Below are 19,383 nucleotides of genomic sequence, written 5' to 3' on the forward strand. Positions count from 1 at the left end.
GTTTGTATCATCTTTAATTTCTTTCATCAGTGTCTTATAGTTTTGTGCATACAGGTCTTTTGTCTCCTTAGGTAGGTTTATTCCTAGGTATTTTATTCCTTTTGTTGCAACGGGAAATGGGAGTGTTTCCTTAATTTCTCTTTCAGATTTTTCATCATTAGTGTATAGGACTGCAAGAGATTTCTGTGCATTGATTTTGTATCCTGCTACTTTACCAAATTCATTGATTAGCTCTAGTAGTTTTCTGGTAGCATCTTTAGGGTTCTCTATGTATAGTATCATGTCATCTACAAACAGTGACAGCTTTACTTCTTCTTTTCTAGTTTGGGTTCCTTTTATTTCTTTTTCATTTCTGAGTGCTGTGGCTAAAACTTCCGAAACTATGTTGAATAATAGTGGTGAGAGTGGACAACCTTGTCTTGTTCCTGATCTTAGAGGAAGTTTTTCACCATTGAGAATGATGTTGGCTGTGGGTTTGTCATATATGGCCTTTATTATGTTGAGGTAAGTTCCCCCTATGCCTACTTTCTGGAGGGTTTTTATCATAAATGGGTGTTGAATTTCGTCGAAAGCTTTTTCTGCATCTATTGAGATGATCATATGGTTTTTCTCCTTCAATTTGTTAATATGTTTTTTCACATTGATTGATTTGCGTATATTGAAGAATCCTTGCATTCCTCATTCTTTTTCTGATTACAACCTAGAGTAGAAAGGAAAATTTCCAGACAAAATAAGAAAAGAAATATTATATGTAAAACTGATGTAGAGCAGTAAATGTCACTACCTCCCAAGTCTGCCTCATCCCCCAGAGAGCATGTGACAAGTATGTATATAACATCAGTGTTAAAGGACCAAGCAAAACCATTGGAAACATTTTCCCACAGCAGTATGAAGATACAAAGAGCCCATTGATCACAACCTTATGCTGTGCCAGCTGGTGGTCTCTACTAATTTGCAGAAGCAGCTGCCCAATGGTCAAAATGCAGGTAAAGCACTTTGGCAGAATATGGTTAAAAATATTAAGGGAGAATAGAGAAATCAAACATATTTTGTACCTAAAATGGGTTAAAGTGTATGAAAGCTGTAGACATTTTTATTTCCAGCTAATTTCTAGGTTTTTGGCTTTTATTGGAGGTCTGAGGTTGCTAAATATCTGACTGAAGAAGAAATGATATGTAGCAGTTTGCTAGGGCTGCCATAACAAAGTACCATAGACAGTGTCTTAAACAACAGAAATTTATTGTCTCACAGTTCTGGAGGCTAGAAGTCTGAGATCAAGGCATCAGAGGGTTGGGTTCTTCTGAGGCCTCTCTCCTTGACTTGTGGATGGCTGTCTTCTCTCTGTGTCCTCACATGGTCTTCCCTCTGTGTGTGTCTGTGTCCTAATTTCCTTTTCTCAAAAGAACGCCAGTCATATTGGATTAGGGCCCACTTGAATGACTTCATTTTAACTTAATTACTTCTTTAAAAACCTTATTTCCAAATACAGTCACATTCTGAGTTACTAGGGGTTAAAACTTCAGCATATGAAGTTTGGGAGGACACAATTCAACTCCTAATGTGAAAGTATACTCTATTCTCCTTAACCCTGTTTTCTTTAGTGTTTTGAATTTATTCTCAATAGCTAAAGAGTCTTTACTTTAAAAGCTTTATTCTCTCTAAGAGTTATATACACAAGAAACAATTAAATTATTTTAAAGGAAACATGTGATTAAGTACTATAAATCATACAGACAGGAAATGATATTGAAATTCAAAGAAGGCAGTTATCAACATGGCCTAGGGAAAACTGTAGAACCTGGAGAGCCAAAAATGGTCTTAACAATGACCTATTTTTTCAGTCTTGTTTATCTGTAGGTTCAAGTTCTACAGATGCCAATTTTTATCATCTCATATTCACTTTTCCTCTGCTCTCTCCTTTCCCTTTTTCCTTTTCTTTATTCTTGGGAACTGTAGAAAAATTTAGATAGCTTACCTCTCCGTGGGGTAGGCTGTGTGGAGCAGCATTGATTTATTTCAAATGTCTCATTTTACTAATGAGAAGAATGCAGCTCACAAGTTAAATGACTTGTCCTGGTTGCTGAACTAGAATCCAGGTCCCCTGATTCTTATTCCAGTATGCTCTCAAGTGCACTGTGCAACTATTTTAGTTAGAGAATGTTTTATTTGTGTTTTAAGGACAAATAAGACTGCTTTTCTGTATTGTGTAATTGGGTCATTTATATTATTTTCCATTAGCATTCCCTCTTAAATATTTCCAGTTTCTTCAGTTATTTTTATTGCTGTTCCCTCATTTTTTCCTGCATGGTTTTTGACACTCATATTAAAATTGCACCCCAAGTAAGATATCAATCAGAGTAATACATTCTTTCTTTTATAATATAGTAGTATTTTTTTTACTTGCTAAAATATTGCTAGTTGTACTTGTAGCCATAAACTTTATTTAATATTATTGCTTAGATAAAACCTACCTTTTATTCAGCTTCTAATATATGCCAGGACCTGACCTACACACTTTACAGTATCATCTCACTTAACCTACACAAAACTTTTAAAAGGTAAACATTACTCCCATTCTGTAGATAGTGAAACTAAGATGTAGAGTGTAATGAACTTCTGTAAAATCACACAGGGTAGAAAGTGGAAGACCTGGGACTGGGCTCTGGTCTGTCTGTCTCTATCGGCTGCCTTTTCCACGATTGTTACCTCAGTATTAAGTGCTTCATAGACTACATCACTGCTGCATAAAGTCTCTAGCTTATCAGGGTGGCAGTGATCCCAGTGAAAGTGCTAGGGCCGGGTTAAAAGGAGAAACAAAAACAGTACCAGTGGAAGCAGAACTGTGTCACGGGGAGCAGGAATTTATACAGGCATGTTATCTGCAGTACATTACAGTGCTCAGTGAAAGACACTGTTGGTAAATGAAGAAGAATTGTAGCTGCGTCCTGGTAACTGAACTTGAAGGTTCTCATTGACAGGCTCATGTAAGATATCTTCAAGCAACTTAGGAGGGACTTTGCTGCTGTTCTGCTAATGATTATCACCTTGACTTCTAAATTTCTGGTTTTTTAATTTATATTTTTCAGTTAAAAAAAATTAAGCATGCAGTTAATGGGTATCTTTTATTTGTATCTTTTCTTTGTTTTTAGTTGTGGTAGCTAACATGTCTTTAAACATTTAAATTCATTTTGTTTTCTTTCTGCATATTTTTCTGTCTTTTGTATTTATAGCATCATTATTATCAAAATATAACATAGAGGCCTAAGTTTTAAACACAATAAGTAGATAGTTCATAACCTAGTACTGCTATGGTAACAATATCAGTTAGAATATGTTGGTTTAAAAGTAACAGAAATACCCAAGTGAGCGTGGCCTAACAATGCCAGACTTGACTTTCTAACTCAGCGGGAATTCTAGAGAAAGGCTGTTCTGGAATTGGAATGAAGTTAGGGTTCCGGGTTGGCATTTCTGCTATTTTCTTGGCCTTCTCCTCATGGTTACAAGATTGCTACAGCAGTTCTAAGTATCCTTATGTAATAACTTTAAAGGCAGGAAACAGGGAGAGTGTAGGAAAAGGGCCTTCTCCCTAAATCACCCCTGTCCTTTTCATGAGGAAAAACCTCCCCAAAAAGTACCCCCAGCAGAATTCCCTGTACCTCTCACTGCTCAGAGCTGGGTTCCATCCCTGTCCTTGAACCCGTCACTGACAAAGGAGATTAGGGTTGCCACAGATGGCTTAGCCTAATAATGATTCATTCCTAGGGTGGACACATTTTTCGCACCCTTCAAAAATTGCAATTCCGTTATCAGAGAAAAGGGAGACTGGCCGTTACATACACAACAGATAGTGTCTGCCACAACTATTGAACTCTTTTAGTATGATCAAATAACTATGTGAACAAACGTAGAATTACAACTCTGATGAGTGCAAAGGAGTGACTGGTACTATAAAAGTATAAACTCAAGGGATTTAATCTAGTCTGGCTACTCTTCTTCAAAGAACTGATAATTAAGCTAATAATGGAGAAAGTTTTAGAAGTTAAGTAGGCAAAGGGGTTAAGGGATACTGGAGTGGGTTAGGGGGAGGAAGAGAGAGCATTCCAAGGAGAGGAAGTGTATTATGTATATGTAACTGAAAGAAGGTGCATAAATATTCACTGCCATTATTACTAGCCTCTGGTCTGATGAAAGCCTTTGAATTACTTGTAGGGGTAAGAAGAAATTCTTAGACTTATAAGTAGGATCCTGAAATATTGGAATTTCTGAAAATTTTCCATACTTTAGGAGCGACAACAGGGCAGGTTATTTGACTTGGATTGTCCTAGAAAATCCTTGGTATGGAGTTGCCATATATAATACACTAATAGGCAAAAATCAGTCTGCCCCTCCTACTCCTTCCCTCTAATAATTTTTTGCAGCTACAATCTTTAGTTGACATCAATTAAAAATAATAAGAACAGCATCCTCACTGTTCCACATGTTGTCTGAAACCTTTTGGAACATTGACTTCATTAACCTGTAGTTCATACTTACATGGGTCCCATTTAAATTTTTTCAATACAGTTGAAAGTAAGCAAAAAGCAGTGTTCTCTGAGACTTTGTGGATTCCTCATAAGAGACAATAAAATTTTAAAAATAATAAAATTTTAAAAACTTGACTTCAATATACATAGAACTTTCATAAATGCTAGGTTATTTCCTATAAATAGAGAACAGCAGTTTTATAAGCTTGTTCAGGACTATAGAGCTCTAACCAATGACTAAAACTGCCCTCTTTTGAAAATCTGAAACTTTATTATCAAAAGAATGCATATGTTATATATTTTAATTACTTAAAAGATAATAATGAGGCTTAAAATTTCCTAGCATCTACGCTTTATGGTTTTAAAATTCATAAAAGCTTTTCAGGTTTAAAATTTTTTAAGTTTTAGTTTAAGCCTTTTTTTAATGTGGCACTACTGTTACAACTGCTCTCACAAGACTCCAAAATAATAATGGCTTACACGTGGTAGCAGTTTGGGATTGATATGGTGCTGCTCGTGTGTGTGTACCATCAGCCAAAGGCTGGTGCTCTACTATCAGCTTCTCTCTCATGATCTAAGAATGGCTGCTTCAGCTCCTGGAATCACATCTGCATTCCAGCCAGTGGGAAGAAGGGGAGGGGTACAGACATTTGCTTCAAGGGCGTAAATCATAATGCTTCTCCTTGCATCCTTTTGGCAAGAACTTAGTCACACGGTCAAAACTAGCTACAAGAGAAGTGGGAAATATTGTGAAAAAATTGTCTTACCTCAGCAGCCATGTGCCCATCTAAAACTCAGAGATTCTATTTCCAAAATAAAAAAGGGGAGAATGAATATTGGAAAATAGTAACCGTCTGGGCTATATTCACCATCTTTTGGCGATTGCCAAAAGAACTGGTTGAATAGCTTTAAGCTTAGATGTTAAGTATATAATGAAGGAGTAAAATGGGTGTCTGTGGAGACACAATTATATTTATGGACCTTATACCCCATACAACCTTACTTTATGCATCTTTGTATTCCTACCATCCAGCATGGTATATGAATAAAAATAAGCACATAAGAATGTGTTTGGAATGAATGAATGAACATCCCTCTTTGTCTTTCTTGTATAATATGTATTGTGTGAATTCCTTTTTCATACTTGCCATTTCTTTGTCCTATCTATAATTTACTTACTTTCTTGAAGAGGATTTATGAGTAGAGATGGTCAGAGTCCATAGTATAATAGAGGAGTACTTTGTGTCTCTGTGTATGTATGTGTGTACGTAAAATTTAATAGAAATCTAAATTAACTTATACCATAGGACCAGTTTTCTCAACCCCTAAAACTGACAGTATTAACTTCTATTATTATGTTTTAATTATTATTAGACTAGTTGTGGCTTTTGAAGATTCAGTACTGAGAATTCTGAAAATATTCTTTTTTTAAAACTGATACCTAATGTCATTAATTAGTTTGTGAAGATGTTTTCTCCGCACATTATGTGTATATTTTACATATTGACCAGCTATCTCTGGAAGAGATAAGATGGTCTGGGGATTAACAGTTTTCTGATATGATTTTTCATCTCTCAAAAGAGGCATTTTATAGAGCTTTTGGTCATTATATCTGGTTTTTGGCCCTCTGTTAATTTACAGATCCATTTGTTCATGTGTCAACTCCTGCTACGCATTTTTAATAACTCTTAAATACCAGGTGCTGTGCCCAGTGCTGGGAACATGAAGATGGGCGAGACCTTGCATGCACCCTGCTGGGCTTAGTGTCAGTGCCACATGGTGTGGGGATTGCCGTGCCAGGCCCACACTGTGGAGTAACTGAAGGCGAGCGAGGAGCTCTAAGAGGCGAAGGGGCCAGCAAGTTGCTGCCAGGATTGAGGCAAGTCTGTGGAGTAGTCAAAGTTTGTCAGTGATGAGCTGGGGGAAGTGCGTCTAAGCTGAGGATACTGGATGAAGGCTGTGAGATTGTTAACACAAGTTCGTGTGCCGGACACACAGTGAGGCCAAACAAACTGAAATGTTGGAGTTTGGAACAGAGGAAGGTTTATTGCAAGGCCATGCAAAGAGACAAGGTGGCTTGTGCCCTGAAAAGCCTCCAGCTCCCCAAAGGGTTTTGGCAAAGCATTCTTTTTTTTTTAACATCCTTATTGGAGTAGAATTGCTTTACAATGGTGTGTTAGTTTCTGCTGTATAACAAAGTGAATCAGCTATACATATACATATATCCCCATATCTCCTCCCTCTTGCATCTCCCTACCCCACCCCTCTGGGTTTTAAAGGCCGGGAGAAGAGGAGTACGTGATCAGCTGTACGCAGTTCTCTGATTGGCTGATGGTGAGGCAGCAGGGTTAACAGGGGTTAACATTATCAGTCCTTAGGCTCCAGGAGGCCGGGGGCTGTGTGCTCATGGTCATCAAGTAGTTCTTCCATTTGGTGGAAATTTGCCTCATATACTATTATCTAGGTACTTCAGAGTGGAGCTAAAGCAGAGGATATGGGGGAAGGCCTGTCCTGGGAAGGCCCCATAGGGTCCTGCTCGGTTACAAAATAACATGGCAATAGTTTGATTTGGTGAGAGTGAAGGCTACAGTTGAGAGGGCAGAAAGAAGCGGAAACAAAGAGGGAAGGGCAAAATGCTCTTCCTATTCTTCCACATTCCTGGTCAGAGAGTTCTTAATTCAAACCTTCCTGTGAGAGTGGAGAGCTGGGAGCACCTAGAAGCCAGAGGTTGGCCCTTGGGCCTGACTGTTATAGTCTAGATGGACTTGGAGCTCAGGGGCCTGGCGGGTGGGGACAGGCAATGGGTGATGGGTAGGAGTACAGAGCCTCTGACAGAAATGAAAGAGCCCCTCCCCCAATAAAGAAGCAAAGAAAGGAGGTGTTTCTCTTATGGATTCCATAGCCACTGGAAGAGAAGGCTGAGGGAGGCTTCTCCTCCTCTTCTCACACTTGGCCTAGTTGCCATTGCCCCTGAGTTTCCCCAGGCTGAATAAGTCTTTCAGTGGAAGACGAAATTAATTTAAAATTTGCACTATTCTCAGTTACTTGGTATCAATAGTTTTACACACAGTTTTCATTGTTTTTGTTATCGGGTATATCTGTCAAGGTAGGTTAGTATACTTTTCTAACAGTTTATTGCCTTGACTTATAACTTTTAAATAATTAGCTGTATTGTATCCCTATTTGTCCTCTTGCCAAGGCCCTGCAAATATTAGGGCCAAGCCTGGTAGTAAGTCACCATGTAAAAAGGTATGTCTTACTATGGGTCACAGACAAAAACGTTTCAAAGCCACTGACCTACGGACACCAAGTTCACAAGCCTCTGCGTGGCATATGAGGGGCCTACCGTGATCTGGCTCTCCGGCCCCTCCTCTAATCCTGCCTCTAATCCACCTCTAGACTGCACATACTCTCAATATGGGATGCATCTGTCTTCTTTTCTGTTCTGTTTCATTTTTTAAAAAAAATACTAGTTGCAATCCACTAAATTAATTTTAAAATCCACTGATGGGTCAACTTGTGACCCAAGTTTGGAAGAACTCTGCTCTGGCCGTTGGGGTGGTGGCAATGTGATCGGATTAGTGTTTTGGAAATGTCTGGCAGCTGATTAGAGGGTGGGTCGGAAGGGAATGGGGGATACGGGTTATGAGATTATTGAGCCAAAGATAGGCCTAAGATGGTAAGACTGAGGATAGAGAGGAGGGGAAGGTGGCAGAATCAGCAGGTCTGGGTAACAGCTTAGATATTGATGCAGAAGAAAGATATTGGTGCAGAAGAAAACTAGAATAACATCATAATTTCTGACTTAATAGGGAGCCTACAGCAGGAGAAATATATTTGAGGGAAAGGAAAATGAATTCAGTTCAGTACTTGTGGCATTTGAGGTCACAGTGCGACATTCAGGTAGGATTTTAGTTGGAGGAAGGCTTAGTAAATTAGGGGCTGTAACAGGGCTGTTGGCTTTAGCATTAGGAAGCCACTGAGAAAACTTAGCAGGGACAGATCTCAGTGGTTCAAAGAGTGAATATGTTGGGAGGCCAGGAAAGGAAGACGTGCAATATAGAATATAGTCTATCCTTTCAATAAACTTGCTTGTAAAGCCAGGAAGAAAGAGGGATGAAAAGAGTAGGACACAGATTTGAAGGAGGGTTTTAATTAATTCTGGAGCACTTCTGTACAGGAGGGAGGAGGAACTTGGGGAGACGCAGATATTGAAGATACAACCGGAGGAAGGGGTAACTGATCCAACCTGGTTTCAGGGGAGATGAGAGAGTGCGCTTTAGGATGTAAATGCAGGGAACCTCAGGCAGAAGGAAGAACACCTCTTATACAGCTGAGAGGGAGATAAGGATGTCTGTGGAGGCAGGGGTTTCCCTTTATAGACATGTGTTGAGTACAAGCACCAGGCACTGTGTAGGCGCCGTGGCTACAGGCGTTAGTAAGGCAGAGTCCAGCGGGGAAGATAGGCTAGGAAACCAGCAGGACAACGCGTGGTAAGTGTCGTTTAGAGTTATGCTCAGGGATGCTGGAAACAAAGAAGAAGGCATGAGGCCAGGCTTTCCAGAACAGGAGAGGACAAAAAGTGAAAATGGGTTTGCACCTGAAATAGGAGTCAGGGTCACCTAAGAGAAGGACTGAGATGAGGACTATGGTGGGACCAGGGTCTGAGACAAATATGAACCTGGGTTACAGTGGTGGTTGTTGATAACTGTGGTCATAATAATAAGTTTTCTGTTTTTATGATTATTGACTTGGTTTGAGCATCAGCTGAAACTTTATTTGGGAATACTTGAGAAAATGAATTTTTATGTCAAAGGAAGCTGTCTCTTGCTTATCCTTTGCCTCTTCCTCCTTTGATGACTTCTCTTGAAGCTAATTTAGGTAAAGAAAGCCACTGCTTCCAAAAGTGCTTTGGTACCCTGGCATAATTTCAAAGAAATCTCCTTTCCCACTTAGTTAACTACATTTCCCCAGGAAAAAAAAAAAAAAATCTTCTCTGTCAATGTAACATCCTTTAACAGGACTCCTGCTGGTCGGTTCTTGTCTCTTGCTGTGGCAGCTGTGAACATATATACTATTGATTGTTAATGTGTGATATAAATCCGGCTGGAGCATGCCCACTAATTGGTTTGAGAGCTAGATATAGACAATGCTGTCTTATAGTAGCTTGTGTAGATAGGCCTAGTCATAGGGTTAATTCTGCTTGACAGCACATCAGCAGCATCTTGAGAGTAATTACCCAACAGAAGTTTTCCCACAGCCGGACTGAGAGCTTCAAAGGCTTCTGAATTTACAACCAGTATTAACCTATATCTGAAACATAATGTTCCCACAAGGGCTCACATTTTTTTCTCCTTCTTATTAAATGTATGGGGTTACTAGGTTCATTTACTCTGTGAAGAACTTAGTGAAAAATTACTTGCTGTTGAATAATTGAAAATCTTGAATAATAAGTAAAGAGGATAATTTTAAATTTGAGTTTTTTATTGCTTTATTATATTACTGAAACAAGTTAATCTGTAAAGATTGGGTGCTTTTTTTTTTTTTACATAATTTATTCTCTTTCTCTCAAAAACAAGCTAAAAAGTTAATATCTTTTCCATACTGCGCTATCTCTGTGGATATGTACGTGTTTAGAGGACCTAGGGTTATGCATGCATTTAAAATGGTTAAAATAAATTTACATTTTAAAAAGCTGTCTTACTTGTTGATGCATGTACTGACACCTAAAACTATTGCATCTTTTTTCCCCCTCATAAAATCAGTTATTGTCTAACAAGCAACTTTTATATCGTAAAAAATTTCTTTCTCTTTGCAGGTCAGAAACCAAATTTGACTCTGGTTCAGGTATGTTTACATTAATAATGTTATTCTGAGTATATTTTATTTACATTATTCTCTGAGGAGTAATGCATCAGATCAAGAACCATTTTGATTTTAAACAGACTAGGCAGACTCTTTTCAAAACATGAACCCCACCTCAAAGCAGGGCTGTTGGCTGCTTGTGGCTGCTTGGAATCTTAACTTGGTGATGTTCACGTTGGGATTCTCGATAGCTCTGAAATAAGTATTAAATGCTCTGTATCTGCAGAGCTTCATTTTAAAAGCAAAGGAGGGGGTTGTACCTACTCATTGCTAAAAATAGAATATTATTCTCTCACTGGACAAAGCATCCTGGGTAATTTAAAAAATTCCCTGCAAGTGACTTGTCATCACATATGGGTAACAGATACATTTAATCCAGCAAACTGCAGAGGGTTTTAGCCAATAGAAATAGATATTTGTCTATGACTTACTAATTTTGAAAAATCTGTTTTGTTGGGGAGGTGGGTAATGGAAAATGAAGGTCACCTTAAGCCATTATTTTGTATCTATCAAGACAGTCTCACAAACAGTGGCGTATCAGCCTCATTAGATGTTTTCTTCTCATTAAGCATGAATATAGCTATATAATCCTTACATTTGACTGTGTCTTTGTGTCACTCGCTGAGATGTACGTGCTTCATAGTTTCTGACGGTGTTTGCAATTAAAGCACAAAACCTACCTCATGTTCAGTACGAAGGAATTATGCCCTTTAGTGAACTGTTATAGATAAATAAACATTAATTTTCAATTTCAGGAGAAAATAGTTTGCAGAAAATATATAACTTATTGAATTTAAAAGTAACATTCTTACTCTGGTTTGAGTTCCACTATGTTTTAACTTAAAAGTTTTCATTTATTATTTCACAAAGGGACCAAAGACTATGTATTCTTTTTGATAGTGGTGTTAAGGAGCCAACATGCTTTTCTTCTTCAAAACCTGTATCTTTCTTTTGAATTTCTCCAACTTGGTGAGACCCTTTAAATATGAAGTCTGTACATTTGAGTTAACAATTTCACCTAATTTGAGAACTGTGATTCCAGAAATCTGTCCATTCTGTGTGATCTTGGGCTTCTGGATCACATGTGACAGTGTGACAGTGGTAGCATAAGATAAACATCTCTGGTTTACAATGTTGACGATGTGGAGACTAGGCATGATGGCAGTGTATCCACTATTTGACTTTTTTATTGATTCATAGGAGGCGACTCAAAATGGTGTAAAAAGTCTTTGCCATTTTTTAATAGTTAAAATATTTAAATATAATAAGAGATAAATGAAAAAATTGAGAATGAATTTTTATATAAAATCGCATGCTTTTTACCATTGCCAGTCAGTCATCAAATATTTATTAAAAAGTCCACTTTGTTATGATCAAATTCCTTAAACATCAAGTCAAAAACTGGTTTTAGCCTACAGGATCTGGAATATAGCTTTTAAAAATGAAAAAGTCTACTAGGTTCTTTTCGGAGGTAAAACCTGGAAATAGTGTATAAAACTGAAATATTAGGCAGCTGCTGTCAAAGTTAGAAAATTTATGTTAAATTTTCAAAAGCAAATTAAAGTGTGCTGCTAAATTCCCATAGTGAGAGTTAGTATTTATCATGAAAATAGTTATAACATCTGTATAGGCACACATCTTTCACTCTTGTGACCAAAGGTTTTGTTCATGATTCTCATTTTTTCCGAGTCCTAATTTTTTTAAATGTCTTTCATGGACAACATCTGCATGTCTTTGAAAACTACAAAGTTTTGTGCTCTGAAAAATCTTATGGGGAATACTGATTAAAAGTTTATTTATTCTTTTAATTTTGAATCTAAATATGTTGTGGAAATAATTCAGATGGTTTCAAATTAAGAATCAGGTAATTCTTTTTTCTTATAAATTCTTTTAGCTTAATATCAAATGAGGGAATCATGACAAAGGAAGTTAGAAATGTATTCTTTGGCATTCTATATCATGCAAATTTTGGTTAGAAATGAGGTAGCATATTGGAACAATTAAATGTATGACTTTAATAGGTTCAGGTTCTCTATTGTTCATCAAATACAGAAAGTAAACTAGCTCTGTTTAATGTTGTATACAACTGTAACATTGTTCCTGACAAAGTAAAATTTTTAAATGAAGGAAGATGCTGATCTTACTAAGAAAAAAAAAAAACAACCTTAAAAAAATAAATACTATGGTCAATGACTAGCCATAAAGGAAAGAATTTCAAAGTAAATATATATATGTATATATATATTTTTTTCAAGTAAAGAACCCAACTTATGCAGAGCTTACTGCACATTTGCAATTTGCAGTTTGTGTAAATGAGTTTCAGGCTGTGGAGTGAGATTCAGGAGGAAGGAAGGAAAGTTTTCATTGTCAGCACATGGTAAAAAATGTCAGCTATTGAATATATACCAAAATGATCAACCTAGAAAGTGATTTAATTTTTTTCTTATCAAAATTGTATTGATTTTTTTCTACAAAAGCAAATTCACAAACAACTTCTTTGCATTTTTTTAAAGTTTCAAAAAAATTTATAATGAAAAATTTCAACTGTACATAAAAGTACAGGGTGTCGTAAATGACCACCCACACATTCATTATCTAGATTTTACCGTTATCAATAATTTGCCATTTGTTTCAGTTTTCTTTTTCTGCTTTAATTATCTTAAAGTGAAATACATACATTTCATGTGATTTTTAAAGCCTAAAAATTATAGATTGTGTTGATTTATTGAAACAGATCATTTTTTTTGAGGTTTTTATTTCTCTCAGAAATTTGAGTCACATACAAATTCTTATGGAAAGGATCTTGACATTACCGTGTCCACATTCAGTTAGAGATGTTGAATGTTCTATTCATGTGACGAAGGTTAAGAAAAACTTTAATCAGAAGGTGCTGAATTAATTCTAATCTGAGAACCCCAGAATCGTCCTATCCTCAAGATTAATTTGATGAAAATTTTAGCTGCCTTCTAGCTGTGTCCTCTATGTACTGAGTTGTAGTCTGATTAAGTTCCGTTTCTGTTGGTTTATAACTCAATCACCTAAAGGTTTCAGCTTTGTCAATTGAGAACAATCAGCCTACCTTCTTTCTAAAGGAGTTTTAAGGGTTCCATTTTAATACTGTTTCCTAGCTGATGTACTAATGTTGCTTGCCTATGATCCTGTGTAGTTGGTGATTTTAGGAATAGAGTAAAACAGACTTCCTTTTATGTTCAGAAGTAGCAAGAAGCTGTGCTCTTCTCCCCACCTCCCAAGAAGGGAAGTTAGTTGATGCTGGAGGAAGCAGAGCATTGAGTTTAATGTAGTGATTAAACATGAAAGCCATATATCAAATCTCAGGAGAAACATGCTTTTGAAAGAGGCAGAGAACTGTGGAGCATATTGCATGATAGGCTATGTAAACAGAGCCCTGGAGGTCAGTGTGTGGATGCAAACCAATTAAATAAAGAACTTACTGGCTTTGCTTTCTATCATCTGGATGGGGAGGATCACAAGTTAACATGCATACGGTTGAAGTGTAAACTTTGCTTGAATAAGCTGGGCACCTTTGGAAACTTCATTAACTCTTTCAATTCACTACTGAGGTTGGTTGGGTTTTGTTTTGTGTGTTGTTATTGGTTTTTAGAAATTTAACCAAAGTCCTTCGAAAGTTAAAACAAAACCCAAAATATATGCTCTCTTGGCCCTTCTGTACATACCTGTCAGCAAAGGTGCTAGTGAAGAGTAGAATGGAAGACAAAGCAAAGAATGAACTGCTGAAAAGACCAGAGTTGGCTGTGTAGTCAAATTTCAAGGATGTGCACATGTCTTTTAAAAACAACCCATTTGGAAAAACAGAGCTCTCGCAGAATAACTGAAAAAAGATGTTTTTCTCGTATCCTGAATTCTGGGTATAAGGAAAAGATATAGTTGGAATTTACTAGTCACTATATAACATCAGGATATTGTTATTTCTGTTCTATTAAAATAGAATAGTTTTCTGACCAAGAAGAACATGAAGCCTATAAGTTAAAAACTGTATGTTAAGGACTGCCCAGAGTCTAATTCTGTGGTCCTAACCTTCTCAGGCAATGTTTGGGTGAGAACATGAAATACCAAGTTAAATGGTATAGTTTCATGGTCCATAAACATTCAAAACAAAGATTTTTTTTTTTTTTTTCTGTAGAGTCATGTTGGCTGAGAAAGTGAATAAGCTTATGTTTAGTGCTTGTTGATTCTGGGCTGCTTGGAATAGCAGTACTAAGGAAATGGGCTCATAGAACACAGCAACTCAAAGGTATAAGATTTCATGAAAGCAAATTATGGAGGATTAAGGAACCTAATGAGCGTGGTTTAGTGTCGAGAGTGGAGGAGAGAGCTCACTATTAAATAAAGCCCAAGAGTGTACAAGGTTAGGAGATCCTAAAAGACACGATAATAAAAGGCACAACAGAATATAATTATCCTGAGAGGAAAAAAAAAAAAAAAAACAACTCAAAAACTCCAAGGAACAAAAAGCAGCTAGTGTCGCTTTTAAGATCTGTAGTTAAAAAGGAATCTACACCAGGGTAAGGAACTAAAAGAATATAATCAGTTAAAGCTTGAGGCAAAAACATATGGGTGGTGAAAAACAGAGTAGGCTGTTAATGGTGGTCACTAAGTTGAAGGGAAATGGGGAATTTGAACATAGTAGAACTAGAGTTTTGAAAGCTTATTAGCAAATGAGACCATCTGCCTTACATAGTAAGCCCTTCTCAAGAAATATTAATAAGGAAAACATTTTCAGATCTTAGAAATGTGAGAATATGTTGACAATACTTTTTAATTCCTACAAATCAATTTTGTTATTTTAAAATTTCTTATTTTTAAAGTTCTCATAACAATGAAGAACCAGGAAATAAAATATAAATCTCTATAAGAGTATTGAAATCTGTCTTTGGGCATCCTTCATTAATAAGAGAATACTGGGCTTCCCTGGTGGTGCAGTGGTTAAGAATCCGCCTGCCAATGCAGGGGACATGGGTTCAAGCCCTGGTCTGAGAAGATCCCACATGCCGCAGAGCAACTAAGCCTGTGCGCCACAACTACTGAGCCCGTGTGCCACAAGTACTGAAGCCCACGTGCCTAGAGCCCGTGCTCCACAACAAGAGGAGCCACTGCAATGAGAGGCCTGTGCACCGCAACCAAGAGTAGCCCCCGCTCACCACAACTAGAGAAAGCCTGAGCCCAGCAACGAAGACCCAATGCAGCCAAAAATAAATAAATTAAATAAATAAATTTTTTAAAAAAGAAAATGTTGACTGTTCATCTATTCATTCATTCAACATACATTTATTAGGCGTACTATATGCCAGATGCTGAGGCTATAGCTATGAACCGGGGGGGATACAATTCCTTCTCTCACAGAATCTTACAGCTGGTTGGTCTATTATACAAATTCACATGGATTTCTTTGCATATTTAGCTGAGAAGGGCTAACAAGGTTAAATTTGGATCCAGATGGTGAGTTAAAGAACTCTTGATATTTAAATGTAAGCTAATATATTTTAAGTTTTGACAAATTCACCTTTCGTTACTTTATTCAAACCACATCACTGTTTTCTACTTTAAAGAGAACACTTTTAAGAGAACAGCCTAATAATGCTAATGGCTGGTGTTTAGTTTTTCTATAGCTTTTAATAAGGAGTGACATTTCACATTTGATTATCATTAAGAGAGATTAACTTAGAAGAGAACAATGACAAATGTTTGTGGATACTATTCTCTTCACTTTTATTTATTTTTTAATTCATTCTTTTACTGGATCCTATTCAAGGTTGGCCTGGAAAATCAGGCAGTCTCTCCTCTATAACAATCTTATGGGATTGTGTAGAAGCAAGTGGAGGGGACATAGCCCTTCATCTCCTTTTATAAACTAAATTAAAGACCAGGAAGCAGCAAGGCATGTTGGCTAAGTACTGAGGTGCTGGAGCATATAAATCTGAATGAAGTTTTTCTTTACTTCCAATAATTTTCAATTGGTTTTCTTGGATTTCATGTATACCATTATGTCATAGACTTAAACTGTATTTTCTTTCTTTCTTATTTAGAATTAAAGCATTTATAACTATAATTTTCCTTTACTAAAGCTTTAACTGAACCCAGGAGATGTTTAAATATTGTATTTTGAATAGTTGCAGTTCTGATTTTCTTTTGGACATATTGATTAGGGAAGTTTTTAAATTTCCAAACTTTCTGCTTGCTACTTTTGTTAGTAATTTTCAGTTTCATTGCTTGATGGTCAAAGAATGTGACTTTACCACTTTTTAGTAAGTCTGTTGTTCATTACTTATTAGAATTTTATTTTGGGGCCTAGTGGGTATTTAATTCTTGTTACTCTTCTGTGGGTGATTTGAAAACTATATTCTCTGCAACATAAATTGTTTGATGCATAGTTATTGGCTCAACCTGATTCATTATTTTTATCATTATTTATTTGGTTTCTATTTTATCTGACAAGGACTTTGAGAGGAGAGACAATTTGTCATTCAGTGTTTTTTAACCTGAATTCCACCTCCTTAGATATCACCATCCCTGTGTTGTCAGCTCCACGTGCTCTATATATTCTGGTGCTAGCCATCTTGCTTAGGTCATGAATTGTACTTGTTGTCTTGTAGAGAACATTATTCCAAAGCAGTGCCCATGGAAATGAAGGCTGCTCTAATTAGGAAACTTATGTTATTCCAAATTTATATGTGAAGCAAGAGGTTGTTTTACCACTTGTAAATACACGTGCTTGCCCCTTCCCTCTTGCCCTCAACACCACCCCATAGCTTTATAAGGAAAAAGGCTCTGAGCCATCATACGATGCAAACCTTTGTTTTCTCCACTTAGCATCCTCCCCTACTCCTTCATCTGTCTGGCAAGATTCTGTTTATGTCTTAAGGCTCAGATCAAGCATTGCCCCCTCAATTAAATATAGTCTTCCTTTACACCCTCCCAAGAGTTAATCATCCCTTCCTCTGTGCAAACATTGGATCTTGTATTTACATTTACTATAGCATTTATTATCTGCTATAATTATTTGTGTGGATCCCTCTTCCTCTTCAAGTCTGTCTCTTGAAGGCAAGAATCATGTCTTATTCACCTTTATAACTTCCGTATCCAATGTGAAATAGTCAATAAACAAAAATTCAGTGAGGTTGGGAGTCTTTGTTCTGTTCTCCAATTGTGATTGAAATGCTTAACTAATGACCAAAGAATTATTCTTCCCTCTCTTAGTGTAGAGTTGTTGCTGGCAAGTGGCTACTCGGCCAGAGATTACAATTTCCAGCCCCTTTGCATCTGTGTGGGGACATATGACTAATTCTCCCAGTGGAGTACGTGTCATTTCTGGGCTAAGCGGATTAAGTATCCAATATGCCTTCCCACATCTCACTTTCCCTTCTGAGGTTACATCAGAGGTACATGTTGAACATGATGGCATCACAATACGGAAGGGGTCTTGGTTCCTGAGTCATACTTGGAAGAGATCCACTCGGGAGAGCTCTTCACCCAAGAACATCTTCATTGGCCTTTATGTAGAGGGAAGTAAACTTTTATTGTAATAGGCCACTGAGATTTTGCCATTGTTTATGAGGGCAGCTAACGTTACATAGCCTGACTAGCTCAGTGCCTAGAATACTCCCTGGCAGTAGTTGGTACTCATTGATTACTGTTGGACAAATGATAAAATTAATGGCTAGGGATTACATTATCTAACCTAAAGATGATCCTCTAAACTAATGATCATACAAATATAGTAGGTTCATAATATAGTATATTATGTTCTGTATAATCACTGGGCCTATCAGTTAGTGATTGCCGCAGTAACGAAGTGTAAAAAGACACCTTAAAAAGCAGTGGCTTAAAACAACAATATTTGTGCTCACATGTCCATGAGTGGGAGTGGGCTTGGGTGGGAGTTGGTTGACATAAGCTAGTCACAGGTTGGGTTCAGGTCTGCTCCACAAGTCTTGTCATTGATGATAAAAAGTAACAAAGCAAGCCCAACTATGCAAGCATATTTCAAGCCTCTGCATCAGATCTGCTAGCGTCCCATTGGCCAAGCAAGTTGCATGTCCAAGCCAAAAGTAAAGGAATAGAAAGAGCTCTTCCCTTCCCACTTGTCATGCAGGTGTAAGTATCCTGTCTTTCCTCTAGTGGGCAGAACTGCCGAGTCACATGGTAATGGGTGTGGAGATAGGGAGGGGAGAGGAATAGGAGCCAAAAATTGAATCTACCGCATTGGAACATTATGTCCTCAGATCAGTTATTTAGTAAAAATATGTATAGAGTTAGAATGATTATATTTTTAAGTGGATCCGGTTCCTTCTATATAATTGCATTATTTGGTAACCTAAGTTCAGATGTGATATTAATGGATATATGATGAAAATACTTGTATAATGCTTTACCATTTAAAAAGTATTTTAATTAATCAAATTCGAGACTCACAAAAATCTTTGTAAGATACACAGGGATATTTTTACCAGCGAAGGACTTGAGATACGGAAAGGTTAAGTGATTTGCCACATAAATAGTAAATGGCCAATCTAGGATTGGACTTCAGGTCTCCAAGTTGTGAGGACTGTGTCCTTTTTATTAGATCATGAGATAGTTATTTTAATGAGCAACTTTTGTTTTTAACTTTTCTATTATTAGCTTTTTATTTTATATAATTACTATGTTTAGTAACTATTATACATTATAAATTATAAAATTTAATCTTTTATCAAACATAACAATGTGATTATAAACACACCTTAAAAATACAAAGTGTAGTACAGATTTATAAATGATTACAATGTGGCTAGTTTGTAGGCCATTGAAAATGTCGCTGGCAGTTTCCCAAGAGGCCTGAAAAGATAGTATCAATTGCCTTGGTGAATTTTCTGTGTTCTAGTATCTAGTCAAACTTTCAGGCTCAGAAACCTAGATGTTTCAGTATCTCTCAGGGATGGACTCATGTTGACAAACCCAAAGGATGGATGGATGAAGC

General features: G+C 37.0%; 1 protein-coding gene across 1 annotated transcript in view; it reads left to right on the forward strand.

Moving 5' to 3' along the window:
* Positions 1 to 19,383, forward strand: part of MSRB3 (methionine sulfoxide reductase B3) — a gene marked incomplete at its 5' end in the record, with an annotated part of 160,735 nt that overhangs the window by 74,589 nt on the left and 66,763 nt on the right. The window contains 1 exon segment of the mRNA XM_082351270.1: positions 10,342 to 10,370. Within this exon segment, the coding sequence (XP_082207396.1) occupies positions 10,342 to 10,370 (29 nt within the window).

This window comes from Balaenoptera borealis (assembly GCF_965194805.1).
Source record: "Balaenoptera borealis genome assembly, chromosome: 13".
Lineage (NCBI taxonomy): Eukaryota > Metazoa > Chordata > Mammalia > Artiodactyla > Balaenopteridae > Balaenoptera > Balaenoptera borealis.